Source organism: Dioscorea cayenensis, chromosome 3, assembly GCF_009730915.1.
Source record: "Dioscorea cayenensis subsp. rotundata cultivar TDr96_F1 chromosome 3, TDr96_F1_v2_PseudoChromosome.rev07_lg8_w22 25.fasta, whole genome shotgun sequence".
Taxonomy (NCBI): domain Eukaryota; kingdom Viridiplantae; phylum Streptophyta; class Magnoliopsida; order Dioscoreales; family Dioscoreaceae; genus Dioscorea; species Dioscorea cayenensis.
This window is the reverse complement of record NC_052473.1, coordinates 452,797-470,580: the sequence shown is the minus strand read 5'-3', so window position 1 is coordinate 470,580 and position 17,784 is coordinate 452,797. Positions and strand designations below refer to the sequence as shown.

The following is a 17,784-nucleotide window of genomic DNA, read 5'->3' as shown; positions in this document are numbered from 1 at the left end:
ATGAACTTCATTAGCAAAAAAATAGTGAATCACCATAGAATTATGTTGCAGTCACCTGTTGGGAGTTTTATTTCTAGCATTATATATCAAGCATATTTTATACAGTTATGCATTTTGTGTATGTCGCCTGTTGCACTCACATAATACCAATAAAACCAAAAGGTTTGTGACTATTGACTGATGCCCATCTCTAACTTAGAAAATGTGCTTGATTTGTTTTACTTGCATGAGTCAATGAGAAAGTTGTGCCATTAATGCTAAATTGCTTAGTGAATTACTTACTCTCTTGCTCTGAGACTGTGCATATGGTTCTCGAGAGAGTCTATCTGTTCTATTAATGTCGGTAGGTTTCGTATTCTTTGTTGTTCTTGCCACCCTTTCTGTGTGAACTAAGTTTTGACACGAGTTGGTTTGAAAATGTTCTCTTGTTGAAATTTGGTGCAGCTGGCAACATTCCTTAAGTGCATGACATCAATGAAGCTAAGATTTGCTTCTCCAATTTCATCTAAAGCTTCAAGATCCGCTGCTTCATAGGCACCCATTGCATAGTCTAGGATGTCATCATCAAGTTCACTGACAAAAATCATGTTGTCCTCCATAGTAGTTTCAAACCAGCTAGCGTTACATTTTTTGAAAATATCTGCTAATTCTGGTTCAATTATGAGAGTTCCTTACAAGGGAGAACAGTAACTTCTAGAGTTTACTGCAGTGAAAATTTTTGGATTTGACTGTTCACCAATGAGGTAATTTGTTGTGAACTTTTTCGGGGCAACTCCAAGAGCAAAAGATCTCCATCTTTTAAGTCTTTCTTCTGTAGGGATATCAACATGATTCTGAGAAAATAAGGCATTCAAATAATATTACTATAACGTATGACTCTTTTTATTATATATCCTTCTGGCTAAAAGACCGATGAAAAAGTACCCGTTGAGGCAAGGAAGCCGTGTGAAGAGGAAAAAGTAGCGTAGGTATGATGCCAAAGGATAATATAATAAATAGAAATTCTTACTTATCTGGAACATCAGGGGAATAGCTGATGCTTGGTAACATGAGAAGTTAATATCAGAGGTAAGGAATGAACAAGGAAAAGAAAAGATAAACAAGGATTATTTTAATAAGAATTCTTCTGAGTACTGAGTAAGGAATTTTAAAATATAAAATCTCAATTTAATTCTGTTCTTAATAGTTTAAATTATGAAGTAGCAGTAGTGATTAAAGTAGCAGTAATTTTTAAATTATGCAGTAGTCGTAGAAGTAGCAGTAATTTTTAAATTCAGATTCTACTATATATAATTTAGTAGGAAAATTAGCTATTATTATAAGTTCCCTTGGGTTTCGTTACGGCAATAATCCATGGAACTAGTAAGAATATTATTAGTTTTAATTTCTTTGTTATTAATTTTAAGATCTTTTAATTTAGCAAGACTAGCTTTAGGTTTCATTTCTGCATTATTAATTTCAAAATTATTTCGATAATCTTAATCTTGTGTAATGTCTTTAGTAGAGTTATATGTTTATATTAGAGATATTTATCTTTACAAATATGCTCAATATATATTAGAAGAAAATTTATAAAATAGCCTAAATTTATTTTACCAGTTAGATTTATTATACCAGATTCTACAAGAAATTAGAAATAGATACGAAGATTATGGCCCGTACACCAGTACGGAACCATTAACTTATAGTTTAGAATGATCCTAGGCTCCCTTTTTAGAGTATTTCATTGACTTTAGGACGATAGATTTAGACTGTATGAACCCCCTCTCTCTCTCAAGATAGGGTTTTTAGAATTTTTTTTTTTAAATACATAAATCTTAAACAATATGATATAGATATGTTTTGTAAAAAAAATTGTGAACAATGAGTGATTTTTATAGAAAAAAATGGTTTTAAACAAATAGGGTAAAAATTCAATATATATTTACATATATCTATAGTAATTATATTATTGATGAATATTGCATGAAAAATAGCTTTTTCTTTCAATGGGGGTTTGAATTGCAACACTTCTAGATATCTCTCTTCTCGATTCCATCAGCGGCACCCGCTTTTCTCCATCATGCCTGCTGGTGATGAAGAGTACAAAGAAGAAGAGAGATAAGAGACTCTTCATCCTCATCTTCCGCTTTTTCTTGGGCAAGGATTTAGCCAAGCTGATGATTCCTAGGTCTTAGGGTTTAGTGGGTCATTTTCTACTGTACCTTGCCACGCTGTTAGGGTTTTATGAGTTGGATCTAGGTTTTGTTTCCTTGCCATTTGATTGTTTTTCTGATTTTGGTGCTGATTTGTTCTCTTTAGCTCAACGCTACTTTGGAAAGTAGTATTCCGGAATGGGCGTCAAGGGGTCTTAGCCAAATGGTTGTTGAACTTCCTGATTTTCTTAATTTATAGTTTATTTATTGTGACGAATATTTTCTACTTTTAATCAATTCTTTTTATTGCTATGTATTGCCTATTTAGAAAGCAAGTTTAGTTCTCTATTTGAAGTGAAATATTTAATAAAATTTATGCATAAAAGACCCTTATTTTCCTCTGGTTAAAGTTTTTTAGGACCACTAGATTTATTGAGATGTTTTTTCATGTATCAATCACAACACAAATCGTTGTTGTTCTCTGAAAAAGGATCTATCTGCCAATGATATGTAATAGGCTCATCCTTTTTTTTGTTAAGCTTCCCTGATCATATTAGCATCTGTGTTCTCATACATAACTTAAATTTGAATAGTCAAATTCTGTGGAAGTTGAGATTTGCTTCATATGTGCAAATTCTGTTTTAGATTTTCATGTTTAGTTCTCCCTTCGTATCCACAAAATATGATTGCTAGAATCAAAGATTGAAATACAGGATTGGTAGAGCCAAAATTTTTTGTCATTTCACTTGCTGTAATCCTGCAAGTATCCGATCAAAATCGAACTCTAGGGTAACTGATTGCTTTTCTATAGTTCAATGTTGAGTGTCCTAGCCCTTCTATTCCATTTGTTGATTTTTTTTCCTGTTTCTTTTCTTAGGTGTCATGTTGTTGTCTTACATTTTCCTACTCAGCATGTGCATCTACATCTATCCAGAAGAGTTTACAGAAAAGGATGAAGATTTACCATTATTTATTTATTTATTTATTTATTAATTTTGTAAAACAAATATCCATATATACTCTTTATTACTAATTGGATATTGGAAGTCTAATGTTTCTTTATTGGGAGTAATATCCAATTCGGTGAAGTGTTTGTTTTACATCTGGAGCCCAAATTAGTAAGTGGTGCTATATTTGTTACTTTTTTTCTTGCGAATTGCACAAACATATGACATGTAAATGTGTTGATTATATGGTCATAGAGATGCACCATGATGGTCTTTGAAATATGTTCATGCATCATTAGCACTTTTATGTAACAGAAAGGAGTTTGATTTATAGAGTATGTAAACCTACATAAATATATTAATTGGTATGCCTATATGCTTGTTCATTTCATGTTTCGTCAAACACCGCTTAAAAAGGGAGGTAAATGGATAGGAGTTGTGCATTCCATCTTCTTTCTTACACTGAACACATACTGAATTTGAAGTTGTTTGCTTTTGCTTCCTTGTCCGTCTGATATGGTTGAGCTGGCTGTAAAAGATGGGTGAGGTTTACCTAATCTACATCCTTTTCCAATCAGGCTAGTAGGTGACTAGTTTTGATTGTGGCCTAAACTGTACATAGGATGGAATTACCATCAAGTCGAGGTAGCATATTATTCAGTTGCAGCAACATGTTTGAAGATTCATTTGGAATACAGAGTCCTAAACATAGGTCTCATATGATTTCATCTTCTGTTGGTTGTTTACTTTTTTATTTTTAATCTGGGAATTGTTTCTTATAAAGAATCATTAACGTATAGATGAGGTAGCTAAGCATGAAGAGCTGAGGTGACAAATGATGGCATTGGTTCAAAAGGAGCTTATTCATGAGAGGCTTGAGAGCATGAAGTGTTGTGCAGTATGATGGTACTGCTACCAGAGTTCTCATGTTGTTTGTCTTATGCACTATTCCTTTTAGTAGCATAGAAGTTGGAGAAGGATGAATGCACAGACACTTATGTCTAGACATATCTCCGGGCAGGTGCCTGATCTAGCCAGTCAGCAATATTCTGGTCTGCGAAATGAGCACTTCTCTACGTTCTCAGATACAAAATTTTGGTGGTCATAGCATGGACCCTGATCTCTTCGCAAGATGCGGCAACAATACATGTAAGTCAATTAAAGCATCATGATTCCTTTTCTTTCCTTTTTATTTTTTAATATGGATAGTCTTTCCTTCCATTCTTTGAAGAACTACATCTTTGAGTAACGGGTTCAAGTGTCCTGTTAGAATGTATGTGTACCTTCATTTCTGATATTGGTATCTGCTCTCATGTGTGGCGTGCCTCTTTTCCGAGTAATCTATTGGTGGGTTTGAACGAATAACATATAACGACTATGTTTAAATTCCAACTCATTAATAGACCCAATAATTCCCAAGGATAATCCATACTTCAAGCAATTGATGGCATCTTAGGCATTGCTAATGCAATCTGCACAACATAGATGTAGGTGCTAACGTGTGTTCACTAAATATGGCTTAATTGATTTGGCCATCTCATGCCTTGCAACAAGCCTCTTGGCATTCATTAAAAATTTGTTTGTCACAATATGACCTGTCAATTCATGGAATCAGTTTTGTGCCATCAGCTTAGTTTATTGCGTCATCTGAGCACTAAAGTGAAACCTACAATTTATTTAAAGTTTATCCTATATGTCCATTTGTGAATTTTTTATGGAACAGCCAAAATTACATTTTAAAAAGATTTTTGAAGTACTTGATTATCCTATCCCTTGGATGTTGTCGTGTCTTGTGCTACTTTCAGTTGAAGTTATCCAATGTAATCCACCATCCCTGGCTTAAATGTAAGGACAGTGTACTAAGCCAAGAGAATGCTAGGATTGTGTGTGTTGTACCATTGACATGTCCTTCCATCCGTCCCATTCTCCATAGGTCATTTTCTAGTATAATCAATAATGTACTGATCTTAAGTCTCTACTACAACAATAATAACATACCGTTAGTCCTATTATTTGGGGTTAGCTACATGATTCCTTTCCTTCCACATTACTCAATCAAAGGCCAAAAGATTTGACAAACTAAACATGAACTCATCATTACGTAAAGTAAGTTTCCGCTTACACTTTTTAGGTCTATCTCTTTTTCTTTATGACCTTCCATTTGTAGGACTTTCTTTTTTTTATGGGAGCATCTTTATGAGTCTTCTAAGGATATGCCCATACCATCTTGACTGATTCTCTCTTAATTTATTAGTAGTAGGGTACTACTCCTAATTTATTTTGAACAAATTCATTGCTTAATTAGCCCTTCCCAGTAATGACTAACATCCATTTCAACATTCTTGTTTTAGGACTCCTATCCACTAATATTAAGTCTTTAAATACCTTTAATATCAGTTTAATCTTTTTCAATATCAAACCTCTCAAAAAAGGAGTAATAGTGTGATTGAAGAGTTTGAACTAGAATTGCCACAGATTTTGAAGAGGTTGGGTTCTTACACCTTCTGTAGGTTTTCTATTTATTAAAATGATGCTTTAGTTTTAGGCCAATATGTTTTGGTTACAGGTAACTATTTTTGCAATGCTTGCATTCTAACTCTAAACCCGTAGCGATAAACAACCTAAACCCTAAACCCTAAACTTGGCCCAAAACTTGATACCCGAAATTACTGATTCTCAAACCCTAAACCTTTTACCGTCTCATGTGACATATCTTCTCTTGCAAAAATTATTCTAAAAATAACATAAATTTATTAACGTAGATCTTTTAAGTTAATCTTTTTATTAATATATTCCTATACATGTATATTGTTGAAGAGAATGATTGAGTGGAAAAAGTTCATGTTTGATTTTTCTAACTATTACATCCTTTGTGCAACTCAATTTATAGAATAATTACCAAACTAAATTATACTATTTGCTGAATTGTTGCTAATTCAAAAATAAATCCTCCATTTACAACAAATCGACCAATTTGTGTGTTAAATTGTTAAGACTGGCAGGCTTTTGATGAAAATATCTGCCACTTGTTGACTTTTAGGAATGAATAAATTGAACAAGACTCTTTCATCCAATGAAGTAACGATCAATTTTAACATGCTTGGTTTTGTCATGCTGTATTGGGTTATAAGATATGCCAATAGCTGCTTTACTATCAGAATATAGTTTCAATGTATCATTCCACACTTTTTCCGATTCATCAATTAGTCTTTCTATCCACAACAACTCACATTTCCTTTATACAATAGATCGGGACTCAGCTTTTACACTACTACAAGCTACAACATTTTGCCTTTTGCTCATCCAAATTATTAAGTTTCCACTTGTGGTTGTCAAATCATGAATGGCAAAGCTCATTTTTCGAATTGTGAATCAAATCGAACGATGAATCTGATGATTTAGTAATTAAGTCTTAAAATTCCATGTACAATAGATTCCACATATTTCTAACACAAAAAAATTGAAGTTCTCCTATTAAAGGATGATCATTCACCTATATATACTCTAAGAACAAAATAGATGTCAATGATATTTACATAAACTTGATCGGTGATCACAAAAACAACAAAAATCATTTGTAATTATCAAAATTCAGCTAAGTTTAAGTCGTTAAGATCTTCCTCAATGTTAAAACATTGTTGTATATCCATTGGTAAATTATCATTCGGTAACGAAGGTTCTTCTTGTTCCATGTTCCACTCATTATCGGAATCCATGCCAATAACCATATAGGATCATAGGTTTCACCTTTTTCCTACCTCTTGATATGATTTGCTTTATTTGAAGTTAGATGTTGTATTTCACATAAACTAGTGAGTTTAATCTTTGGTGCTAAATGATTTCTTTTTTTTTTTTTGGAAGGTACATGCTCAAAAAACTCCAATTTCTTTCACACCAAATAGCACTACATGTTTGTCTTAAACACGAAGGGCTAATTTTTGGAGTTTTTTGCATTATTCACCATAGCTCTTCCACCACAAAGCTGCAAAAATTTATATGGTCTAGAATATATAGCTTATATCACTAAATGGAACATCGAAATGAACAATTTCACAAAATTACTAGGTTGCTTTTTATTTCTTGTTGCTACCGCTACGCTATTCCAAGCATGCCCTCGTCTCTTTTGAACTTCGCAAGTTGATCATCAATCTGCACTCGTCTCTGTTAGAGAAAGGAAGAAAGATTACTGCATAAAACTACTGAAATTGCTCCTCAAAGATTAGAATAGCTTCATCTTCATATTTCTCAATCTTTTCTTACATGACTAGCATAGAATCACTAAGAAAATGGAAGCTGGAAACATGGAGAATAGATAGGGATATTTTAATGATATAGGAACAAGACAAAGCACTAGATATGAGGTTATCTTAAGACATGTGAGAATTCGAAGAACTTTCACTAACTCACAAATTACTTATCACAAATTCCCCTCCTAATTTGTGAGTCAGAGTTGCTTTTATGCTTCTCAAATTCTTCTGCTGTAATAGTTTTGGTAAGCATGTCTGTTGGCTGCTCAAGTATGCTTAGAAATTCCATTTGAACTTCTTCTTTCTGAACTAAATCCCTGATAAAATGAACTCTTAATTCAATGTGCTTGGATCTGGCGTGAAAGACTAGATTCTGGCATTGCTATTGCTGATATATTATCACAATAAATCACCGTAGGACCATCTTGTTTCTATCCTAGATCTTCAAGGATTCTTCTTAACCACACTGCTTCAAATGCAACCTCAGTAGTTGCTAAATATTCTGCTTCAGCTGAAGGAAGAGCAACAACTTGGTTACATATGTGTTTATTGGTTACAGTCTAATTCACAAGTGTTGTCGATGCTATGAACCTTAGACAGAGAGAGTTTACATCTCAAGGCATGTTAATTTTGATAAGGGCAAATTTCTCTACAAAACCAGCACCTTCAAAATCAAATACAATGCTATTGGTACTTGTTGAATTCCTAATCTTTGATGAATGGCCACACCTGATGTTGGTCCTAAGGTCTAACTAGAAATGCAGCTAGCAATACAACGTTTTGAAGAACCCAAACAGGGCTATTTTATTAAAAAAGAAGGAAAAAGAGTAGACATACAAAAGAGAACAAAGAGTAAACTAGAAACTTAAGAAAAGAGGGAAAAAAGAAAAACATAACAATTTAACAAAAAAAACCGCAATTAACAAAAGCCTTCAGGAGCCAGCGGGGGAGGTCACGCCCGGAAAGGAATAGATTCAATCTAGTTTGTTTGACTCCGTGCATGGATAGCTTGATGGCTGGTGTCATCCAATTCTTGGGGATAGCATGAATGCAGGGTGATTTAACCAATCCAGCAAAGTTTGAGTGTGATGTATTGGATCTATTTGGCGCCAGCAGGTAGTTAAATCAGCATTTGTGACGACCTTTCTGAGGGCAGTGTTGACAGTGAATACATGTTGAACGCTTGCTCGGAGATCCAAACGTGTTTTTGGGGAAAGAGCTCGAGGCTGATATTATTGATAAGAAAAAAAGTTTTACAATGTTTAAGGATTACAAACCCAAATTAAAAGAACAGACAAAATAAAATACAGCTGAAAAAGCAAAAAACTAGAAATAAAAACCATTCACAGAGAATGTTTTCATGACCCATCTAGGCGTGTCTCGGCCGAATGAAAGAGGCGAGAGAGTGATTGTTGCTACTAGAAGAGGCCGAGCGAGGTCGGCAAGTTCCAATTGGTCGGGATATCAACAAGAGAAGGATTATCCGCAATTTGAAGGAGATGAGAGATTTCAGATAGAGCTGGAGCATGTCTCCAAGTAGTAGGGGAGCAGCCATCATGCAAGGCAATGGAAATTGCAGGGTTGCAGTGGAGTATAAATCTGATATCCAATTGTCTGTCAATAGCCGAACGAACAGCCAGCCCAAAAGCAAGAATGCCGGCTTCAAAATGAGACGCTGCCAAGAAAGAACAGTTACCTGCACACGAAATAATATAATCATGATTTGAAACAAAAAAAACCCAACTTACCAATCAAGGTGCTGGCATTCCATCCGTGAGCAAAGAAGAGGAATAATCCACTGCTGTGGGAGAAATTGTTAAGAAGCTTGTGACCCAAAAGAGAAGAGTTCTCCTGCATAAAGTCTTTAACATGGGTGACAGCTAATAAAGCAATGTTAGAGAAATTGGGACTGAGGTTATTGAAAATGGCGTCACATCGAGCTTTCCATAAATACCAAATACAAGCAGCAATAACAGATATAGCAAAAGTAGAAAGATTATAATCAACAATCCAGCAGCCAGAAGAAATAGTATCAGGGAAAGAGAATGAAATGCCCAAGTTATTGGAAACAATATGCCAGACCAGCTGGGCACAACGACAATCAAGAAATAAGTGATCAATAGATTCATTCTCAACATTGCAGAAAACACATAAGGTCCTAGGGCCAATATTGATACTATTAAGGAAATCAGTTGTAGAGATTTTACCATGCAGCATAAGCCAGATAAAGTGCTCAACTCTAGGAGCAACATGAAGCTTCCACAGTTTTTTCCAGCCAGACCATTCCAGATTCAAAGTAGAGTTATGATTTAAATGATTATAAATAGCTGAAGAAATTTTAACATTTGAAGTATGAGGAAACCAAACCCAGTAATTGCTACCATCAAAATCATAAGCACAAATACAAGGAACCAAAGAGCCTAAAAGATCACCAAACAAAAAATTAAGCTGGTTATGGTTCCACTGATTTAAACTCAGAAGATCAGGTAAACTAATGGAGTTAAAATCTGCGTTAATATTCACAAAAGTAGGCTTGAAGGCAATGGGGATATCAAAAAGCCAAGGATCAAATAAGAAGGAAGTTTGATTAGGATTAAAGGATTTGATCCATAAGTTATGTTTGAGAATCTTGGCAGTGCGGCAAATACCTCTGAAAATCCAAGAACACTTAGCAGGGATAGGATCAGTCCAAAAATTTAAACTACCATACTTCATACGAGCAATGTTAACCCAAAAGATATTTTCTGAGTTAAGAAATTTAAAAACATTCTTGGCCATAAGAGAAGTTTTAACATAATCAAGGTTCCGGTGACCCAAGCCCCCCTCAGATTTTTTATCAGTAACGCAACTCCAATTCACAGCATGGATGCCCTTTCCATTGCCCCCTTTAAACCAAAAGAAATCCCTGACCAACTTGGTTATTTCCTGAAGAACAGATTCCGGAACAGGATAAGCAGAGAGATAATAAGTAGGGATTGAGAGAATGGAAGAATTTAAAAGGATTGATTTAGCTGCAGAAGAAAGCTTATAGGTTTTCCAGCGAGTGCACAAATTTTTAATCTTACCAATCATTGGTTTAAAGGATAATGCACTGAGTTGTTTTGGAGAAATAAGGATGCCCAAGTAAGTAAAGGGGAATTGTGCCTTAGAAAAACCAGTAATAGAACAAACACTATGGGCCACCCTATTATTAAACCAAGAGTGGAAATAAATATGAGTTTTAGCAAGGTTCGGGCATTGGCCTGTCAATTTAGAATAGATAGATCCAAACGTGTTTGAAGTGCAATGTTGAGAGCTGTGAGCTCATTTGTGAGATTTGCATGTGTGGGGAAAGGGCAGCAGCCTGCAAGAAGAATGTTGTAGTTAGTGTTCACCAAAAAGAAACCAACAGAACTTACCGGGTTTTGAAGACTTTGGTTCATGTAAACAAACACGAAGTTGCCCGCAGCAGAGAAGTTGTTCAAGATTATTTTACTTCCAGAAAGGTTCGAGCATTGCATGGTATATTCATTAGCATGAGCAATGGCTTTACACACAATGGCATCATAATTAATTTGAATATTCTTAAAAATTGCATCACACCTAGCTTTCCATATAAACCAAGCCCCTGCAGAAATAGCTGGCACAATATATCTGGAATAAGATATACTCAAAAACCAAGACCCATAGCAAAACCCGTCAGTAAAAGGCAAAGTTATACAACGTTTTATTTTGAATACTAATGCCTGTTGTAATGCAGATAATGGTGACGACGCTCTTGACAACCATAACACGCCAGCTCAGTACCTTGAGAATGATGCACTTTTAAATATGGAAGAATTGCAACAAGTTGAATCATTGCCTACAACAAAACTAGTATATGTCCAAGCTGCCACATTGTCAAATGTTACATTAGATCCACTAGATTTATGAGCTGCCACATTGTCAGATAACCCAGCTAATAACATAAATGATGTTAACATTAATAGCAATGCAAGTGAAGCTTGTCTTCTTCCACAACGAGATAAGCAACCTGTAAAACGTTTGAAGGACTATCAATGCTATTTGACTCAAAACACATTACCTGTAGAACCACGAAATCATCACCATGCTTGAAGGACTCTTGATGGGTGGCTGCCATGGAGGAAGAATTAAATGCTCTTCATTCAAACAAGACCTGTCACTAGTTGCATGCCACCAGATGTGAATGTCGTTGGATCAAAATGGGTCTTTGGCATCAAACACGTGAAGATGGATCTATGGATGGACTAAAGGTTCGAGCTTGTTGCTCGAGGTTTTACCCAGATTTCTGGCATTGACTTAATGAAACCTACAACCTTGTTATTCGCTGTATTGTCATTCGGCTTATCCTTGTTATTTCTACTTCATTAAATTGTCGTACTGCCATTCTTTTTCCATGGAAGCCTAAAAGAAATTGTTATACATGTAGAACCCCCCTGGTCTTGCAGATGCTCACAAACCCACTCATGTATACCTTCTTCACAAGTCCCTTTATGGTTTAAAGCAGGCCGTTCAAGCTTAGTTTGATCGTTTGTCCCGGTTCCTTCTACACCTTGGTTTCTATTGCATCAAGGCAGGCTCTTATTTATTTGTTTATCATCAAAGTTCCATGACGATGTTATTAATGTAGATGACATTTTTGGTGACTAGAAATAATAACTCTTTCATCTCTTAACTAATTGATCAATTGAGTTCAGAGTTTGCCGTGGACCTCCAGTTACCACACTTCTTCCTAGGAGTTGAAATTAAACACTTAACTAAAGGAGTCATTCTTTCACGAGGCAAGTACTTTAAAAATCTTCTTGCTTGAACTGGCATGACTAACTATGCTCATATTTCTTCTCCTAGGGTTCTCAAGGATAAGCCTTTTGTTTCAGATGATACACTTGTGGACGCAACATATCATAGAAGCATAATTGGCTCTCTTCAATACCTCACATTCACTTGACCTGATATTCAGCATGTAGTGAATAAAGTTTGTCAATTTCTAAATAAACCCACTGAATTACATCTCAGGGCAATCAAGCAAATTCTTCGCTGTCTTAAGGGCACACAAGACTATGGTTTACATTTTATATCTCACATTCCGCTCTCTTTATATGCTTTTTCGGAAGTTGATTAGGCAGGATGCCCCTTGACACAACGGAGCACAACCCGTTTTTGTGTTTTCTTAGGTACAAATTGTATCTCATGGTGTTCTAAAAAGCAACCTATACAGTTGATCAAGTTCAGAAGCGGAATATCAGTCCATGGCCTACATTACTACTAAGTTAACATGATTCACATTCTTGCCGCATGATATTGGCATTCCCTTGGGTCAGTCTCAGTTATTTTGTGACAATATTAGTGCTCTTTATATGTCTGTCGATCTTTTGATTCCTGCAAAGACAAAGCATATTGAGATAGACTATCATTTTGTTAGAGAAAAAGTAGCCATGGGTTAACCTCTGGTCAAGCAATTTGTCATCTTCTCATCAGATTGCAGATATCTCCACTAAGCCCTTGCCAAGAGCATATTTTTATTTCTTTGCCGTAAGATGGGACTTAATTTATGCTCTGCCTCTATCTTGAGGGGTCTTGTTAAGGAAGCAAAATTAAACAAGGAAACAAACTGTCATAGAGGTAAATTTAACATGAAATAAAAGAAATTATGATATCCATTTCCTGACAGCCGATAGCATCTTTGACAATTTAAAATTATGGAATCTTTGACAATTTAAAATCATGGAGCTGATGTATCAAGTTTGGGAGCTAATGTACTGCACTGTTATCCTTGTCTTTATATAATCTGTATATACATCTCTCTCCTATGCTTATAGATACACAATTAAACAAAAAATTTTTGAGTCTTTCAATTATCAAGAATATCATTGGCAGATGTATCCGGGTTTCACAAGAGACAAATATGGGTGCTTGAACGGCCTGAAAATCTTGGCAATTTATTCTCCTGAACCATCCATCTATTGCCTTGTGGATTGTGTGGCTCAATATGTGACCAAATGTTTTTTTTTTTAAGGTGGGTAAATCACTTTCATTAAGCACTGAGTCTAGTCCCATGCCTTTCTAATGGACAAACATGTGATTTGAATTTATGTCTTGGCTCAAGTTTTGGTGTTAGAAATTATATTTCGCTTCTCAGTTCCTAGCGTATCTGAGTCAGCACTAGGATCAAGATTCTATAAATAATACCATGTCGTTTATTGGATTAGATTGTCATTTTTACTTAATTTTTATGCAGTTTCATGTGCCAATATCTTGTGATAGATGTGTATATCAATCTATGGACTACTCACCTGGGCTCATCATCTCATCAACAGAACAACCATCATCGTAGGGTTCATTCGCCCTTCTGGAATCATAGTTCATGGCATCATAGGTCTTTTCACTTTTACAATATCAACACTTTACTCCTCTTAACCAGTTTAATTTTAAGTCTATATTGTTTTAAAACTACTTATGATTCAAGAAGACTTGCACATTTAACGGGTAAGTTTCACTGGTGGCCTCAAATGTTTCATCATTACAACACTGTGGCCACAAATGTTATATTTTTGTAGTATTGTGGCCACAAAACTAATCTCCGGTCGCACTGATGGCCACAATAGCATGTTTGGGTGCTATTTCCGGTGAAATTGACGAAGTGGACTTCGCCGGAAATAGCCCCCAAACATGCCATTGTCGCTATCAGTGCGACCGGAGATTAGTTTTGTGGTCACAACAATACAAAAAAAATATTTGTGGCCATAGCGTTATAATGATGAAACATTTGTGGCCACCAATGAAACTTACCCCACATTTAACTTGGTTTTTCCAAGTTTCAGTTGCAATCTTCTTTTTGCAGGTGGTTTTGGTGTAGCAACTGGTAGGCTCCTTGTGTGGGGACTGCTATAATCACAAAATGAGCCCAAGCTTATCCTTCGCAACCAAGATTAATATGCTTGCACAGCCAGTGTTGATTGCTACAGTTGCGGTGCTCATATGTGCTCTTTTTTCCCACCTCCCAACAGGTATAAGAATGTGAGAGGCCACTCTGCTATGTGATCTATGAATGAAATCAGGACTATTTTACTTGCTATCATTCAGGGACTACAACTATGGGATCACTGCTGATGGTGTCAAGGTTGATTTACTGAACCATCCAGAATACCTTCAATGGAATGCTGCTTTGGCTTTCAAACTACTGTCTGGATGTGGATGATCCCAAGGAAAAAGAAGCAACCTTCAGCCCATGATGTGTTTGTGGGTAGCGGGAAGCAGCAACCTTCAAACTGATGACATGACCATATTCTCCCACTGTCAATACTACCTTGAGCTGATTTGTGTTGGCGGTCAGTTCTCCAAGCATAATTTGGACTCTGCAGAGCAGGAGCCTTTCAAATCATCTTCTAAGTCAGCTTCCTCCTAAGCCCTTAGGATGAGCCACTCTTCAATGTGCTTGATCATATGTAGGAACGCCAGCAGTGGTTCTTTTATAAGTGCCAATGTGAAGCTGTGTTAGTATTTTGTTGTTTATTAAATTGGTCAAATGTGTATAATACTGAGAGTTTGGTGTTTCTGTCTTCTGGAAGAAATTGAAATTGCGTTAAATCATTCAAAATACTAACACGTTTAATGGACTAGGATCCTTGGTTTCTTTATTTTTGCACATGCAAAATGATGCTCTTGATTGTTTCTATATAGATATGGCTGCTCATGATAAGCGGGCAGATGTTCTCTTCCACTGTAATCTTAGTGAGTTTGTTCCAAGTGTGATTAACCTTTGGCATGCTTATTCTGCCTTCTGGCATCCACTGAACTGGCTGTGTGGTGACTAAGCGTTTATTCCAAATGTGATTGACTACTGGCTAAGTGCTTCTTAACGTAAGAATTTTTAGAAAAAATGCTTTTCAAAGAAAGTTGAGTGTTTATCTGTATTTTATATTTAAATATATTAATGTAGAAAAAAAATTTATATTCGTGAAGTTTGGATATATATTCCTAAAACGATTTTTTTAGTAGTAAATTATTAAAATGTGTATTAAGTGAATTATAATAATATTCTAATTTTATGTATTTATCACATTTGGGCGGGAGACAGAAGGAGAGGCTTTTAGATCTTGAAAACAAAAATTGGATAGGGTCCTAGGGATATAAAAAGCTTAGAGAGAAGTCTTATGTCATTTATTTTTATTTTATGAAAGTAGTTAAGTAATTGTGTAATCTCAAAACTGTTTCTGAAAAAAAAATTTGCTGTCACATAACCAACTTCTGAAAAAAAATCAATGTTTCTGTTTTTTTTAGCTACAGAAAAAAAAACTAATTTCAAATAACTATTTTTAACCTTAAAAAAATACTTAATTTATAAAAAAATATTTTTGGACTCCCCGTAAGCTAATCTAAACAAGTCGTTCCTGTGTCACCAGTAAGGCAAATTGACGTCCTCTGCAGACTTCACGCATACTTTTGGCTGTTGGAGGGTTGACCTTGGAAAAGAGGTCGTTCGTGTGACCGCAATATTTACATCCTCACTGCAATCGTGCCCTCAAGCATTGCAGTCCTGCCCAGTGCCCAGTGCCCAAAAACAAAAGAAAAAGGGGGAAGTCGAAGAAGTTGAAACAGATGCGGTGCTTCGTCGGCCCCAAATCGCCAGGTAACATCTATTCACAATTCATATCCGGGATTATCGAGTGAACCAGGGTCCGCTATTGACTATTCAATGACTCCTTCCTTGCTTATCCCTCTTTCTTGCAGCTGCCGCAATTGGAGAAGAAAATGGGGATGGCCAACAAAGTACAAGAGATGTAGGCAGTCCAGCATCCGCTGTGGCGTCAACGATGGCCTCATGCACGGGAGCATCCCTAGCGGGGACCACCGAAAGCCTCAACCGTGAGTACGCCCTCGCTGTGGGAACCAACTCTTACAACGAGATCTGGTCCAAAATCCACGACCACCGCCCATCTGAGGAGGGAGAGGAACCTTGGACTTCACCAAACGCCCATCTTGATCTCATCACAGAGAGGGTGCTCCACCCAGACCGGCAATCTATTCAAGAGGTCCTCCAAAGTGCCCGGCCTACCCAGCTCACCCGCCTCGTGTCTGACTACCTGGACAGCAGCGAGCACACATCCCATCTCTTCCTCTCTATCCATGATTCCGTAGAACGCGCCCGCACCCTCTACGCCCCCATTAGTCAACTCCTGGACCTTATCCCCTCGGCCGCCATTTCGCCATATGTCCTCTGCCCAGTGTGATTGGGCCTACGAAAAGTTGCAAGAATTCGACAGCCTGGAAAATCCCTTTGGAAACACCACTAGCTGCAACTTCCACAGCTTGCGTATCTGCTTTGCTCAGCTCAAGCAGCAGCTCGACCGTCGTCTGCGTAAAACCCGCCGGAGGCACCGCTTGCTGCGCTGTGCCACGAATGGATCAGCCGCCTGCCTGATTGGCTCCGTCGCAGGCGTCGCCATCGCTGGGCTAGTGATCGCGACTCATGCCCTCGGTGCCCTTGTAGCCGGCCCCTTCCTATCTTGTTTCCTGCCAACAAAGGACCTGATGAGCGACGGGAGACACCGCCTGAGAGAGCACATGGCGAGGCTGGATGCAGCTGCCAGGGGCACCTACGTTCTGGACAACCACCTTGACACCATAGAAAGCCTGGTGGCCAGGCTACATGCGACGGTCGAGAGTGATAAGGCGCTGGTGCGGTTTTTACTGGAGAGTGGCAGGGTTCAGCGTCACCCCATCGAGGAAGTGCTTCGACAGCTCCGCAAGAGCCACCCCAGCCTTATCCTCCAGCTGGGGGACCTCGATGAGCATGTCTGTCTATGCTTTGCCGCTGTCAACCGGGCCAGGCTTCTTCTTCTCCAACACATACACCATCATGACTGATGAATCTTCATGCCGTCGGGTTTTCATTAGCATCCTTTGCATTCCTATGTGATGTGCTTCAGAACGCATCACATTCATCGTAGCAAAAGGAAGGAAGAGACCTTCTGATTTTAAAACAGGTCTCTTCGGAGGCCTTGTTTGGATTGACTTATTAAAAAAATGTTTTTTTTTAATTTAATAGAAGTGCTTATAAAAAAAAATTGTTTTTTCAGAGGTTAAGCACTTTTTATATTTTTTATTTGGTTTAGCTTTTATGTAGAAGAGAAGCTGTACAAATAAGCTAAAAAAACAATTTTTTCCATAAGTTGGTCATGACCAATTTTTGAAAAAAAGTTGTTTTCCGCTTTTGTTTACAGTTTTTGTTTTGTCAGAAAAACCAAAATAAATAACATTTTTAGAACCCAAAAATGCTTAACTTATAAAAAAGCACTTTTGGGTTTTCCAAAAGTCAATTCAAACAAGGCCTAAATTGCAAAGTTTAAAACTTTAGATTGAAGTCATTGGTAGGGTGTTTTGGAAAAATTGTACACATTATTATTATTATTAACAACAAATATTAAAAATTGTTAAAAAAAAAAACTATTAGAA

At 36.8% G+C, this 17,784-nt stretch overlaps 1 protein-coding gene and 1 long non-coding RNA gene across 8 annotated transcripts; both read left to right on the top strand.

Moving 5' to 3' along the window:
* The first annotated feature begins 1,981 nt into the window (after nucleotides 1-1,981).
* LOC120253293 lies at nucleotides 1,982-14,951 on the top strand. Of its 7 annotated transcripts, none has more exons than XR_005534236.1 (6): nucleotides 1,982-3,794; nucleotides 3,883-3,988; nucleotides 4,104-4,231; nucleotides 13,568-13,705; nucleotides 14,171-14,336; nucleotides 14,413-14,951. It is a non-coding gene; the product is annotated as an uncharacterized LOC120253293 (long non-coding RNA). The 7 variants fall into 7 exon arrangements; XR_005534234.1 differs by adding an exon at nucleotides 12,504-12,645 and having other exon boundaries at nucleotides 3,883-4,231; XR_005534237.1 differs by having other exon boundaries at nucleotides 3,883-4,231; nucleotides 13,568-13,659.
* Nucleotides 14,952-15,695: 744 nt separating this feature from the next.
* On the top strand, nucleotides 15,696-17,401 carry LOC120283557 (UPF0496 protein At3g19330-like). Its single transcript, XM_039290266.1, is given in 3 exon segments — nucleotides 15,696-15,958; nucleotides 16,060-16,552; nucleotides 16,554-17,401. Coding segments are annotated over 3 exon segments (1,167 nt in total). The 5' UTR covers nucleotides 15,696-15,927; the 3' UTR covers nucleotides 17,197-17,401.
* Nucleotides 17,402-17,784: the final 383 nt, after the last annotated feature.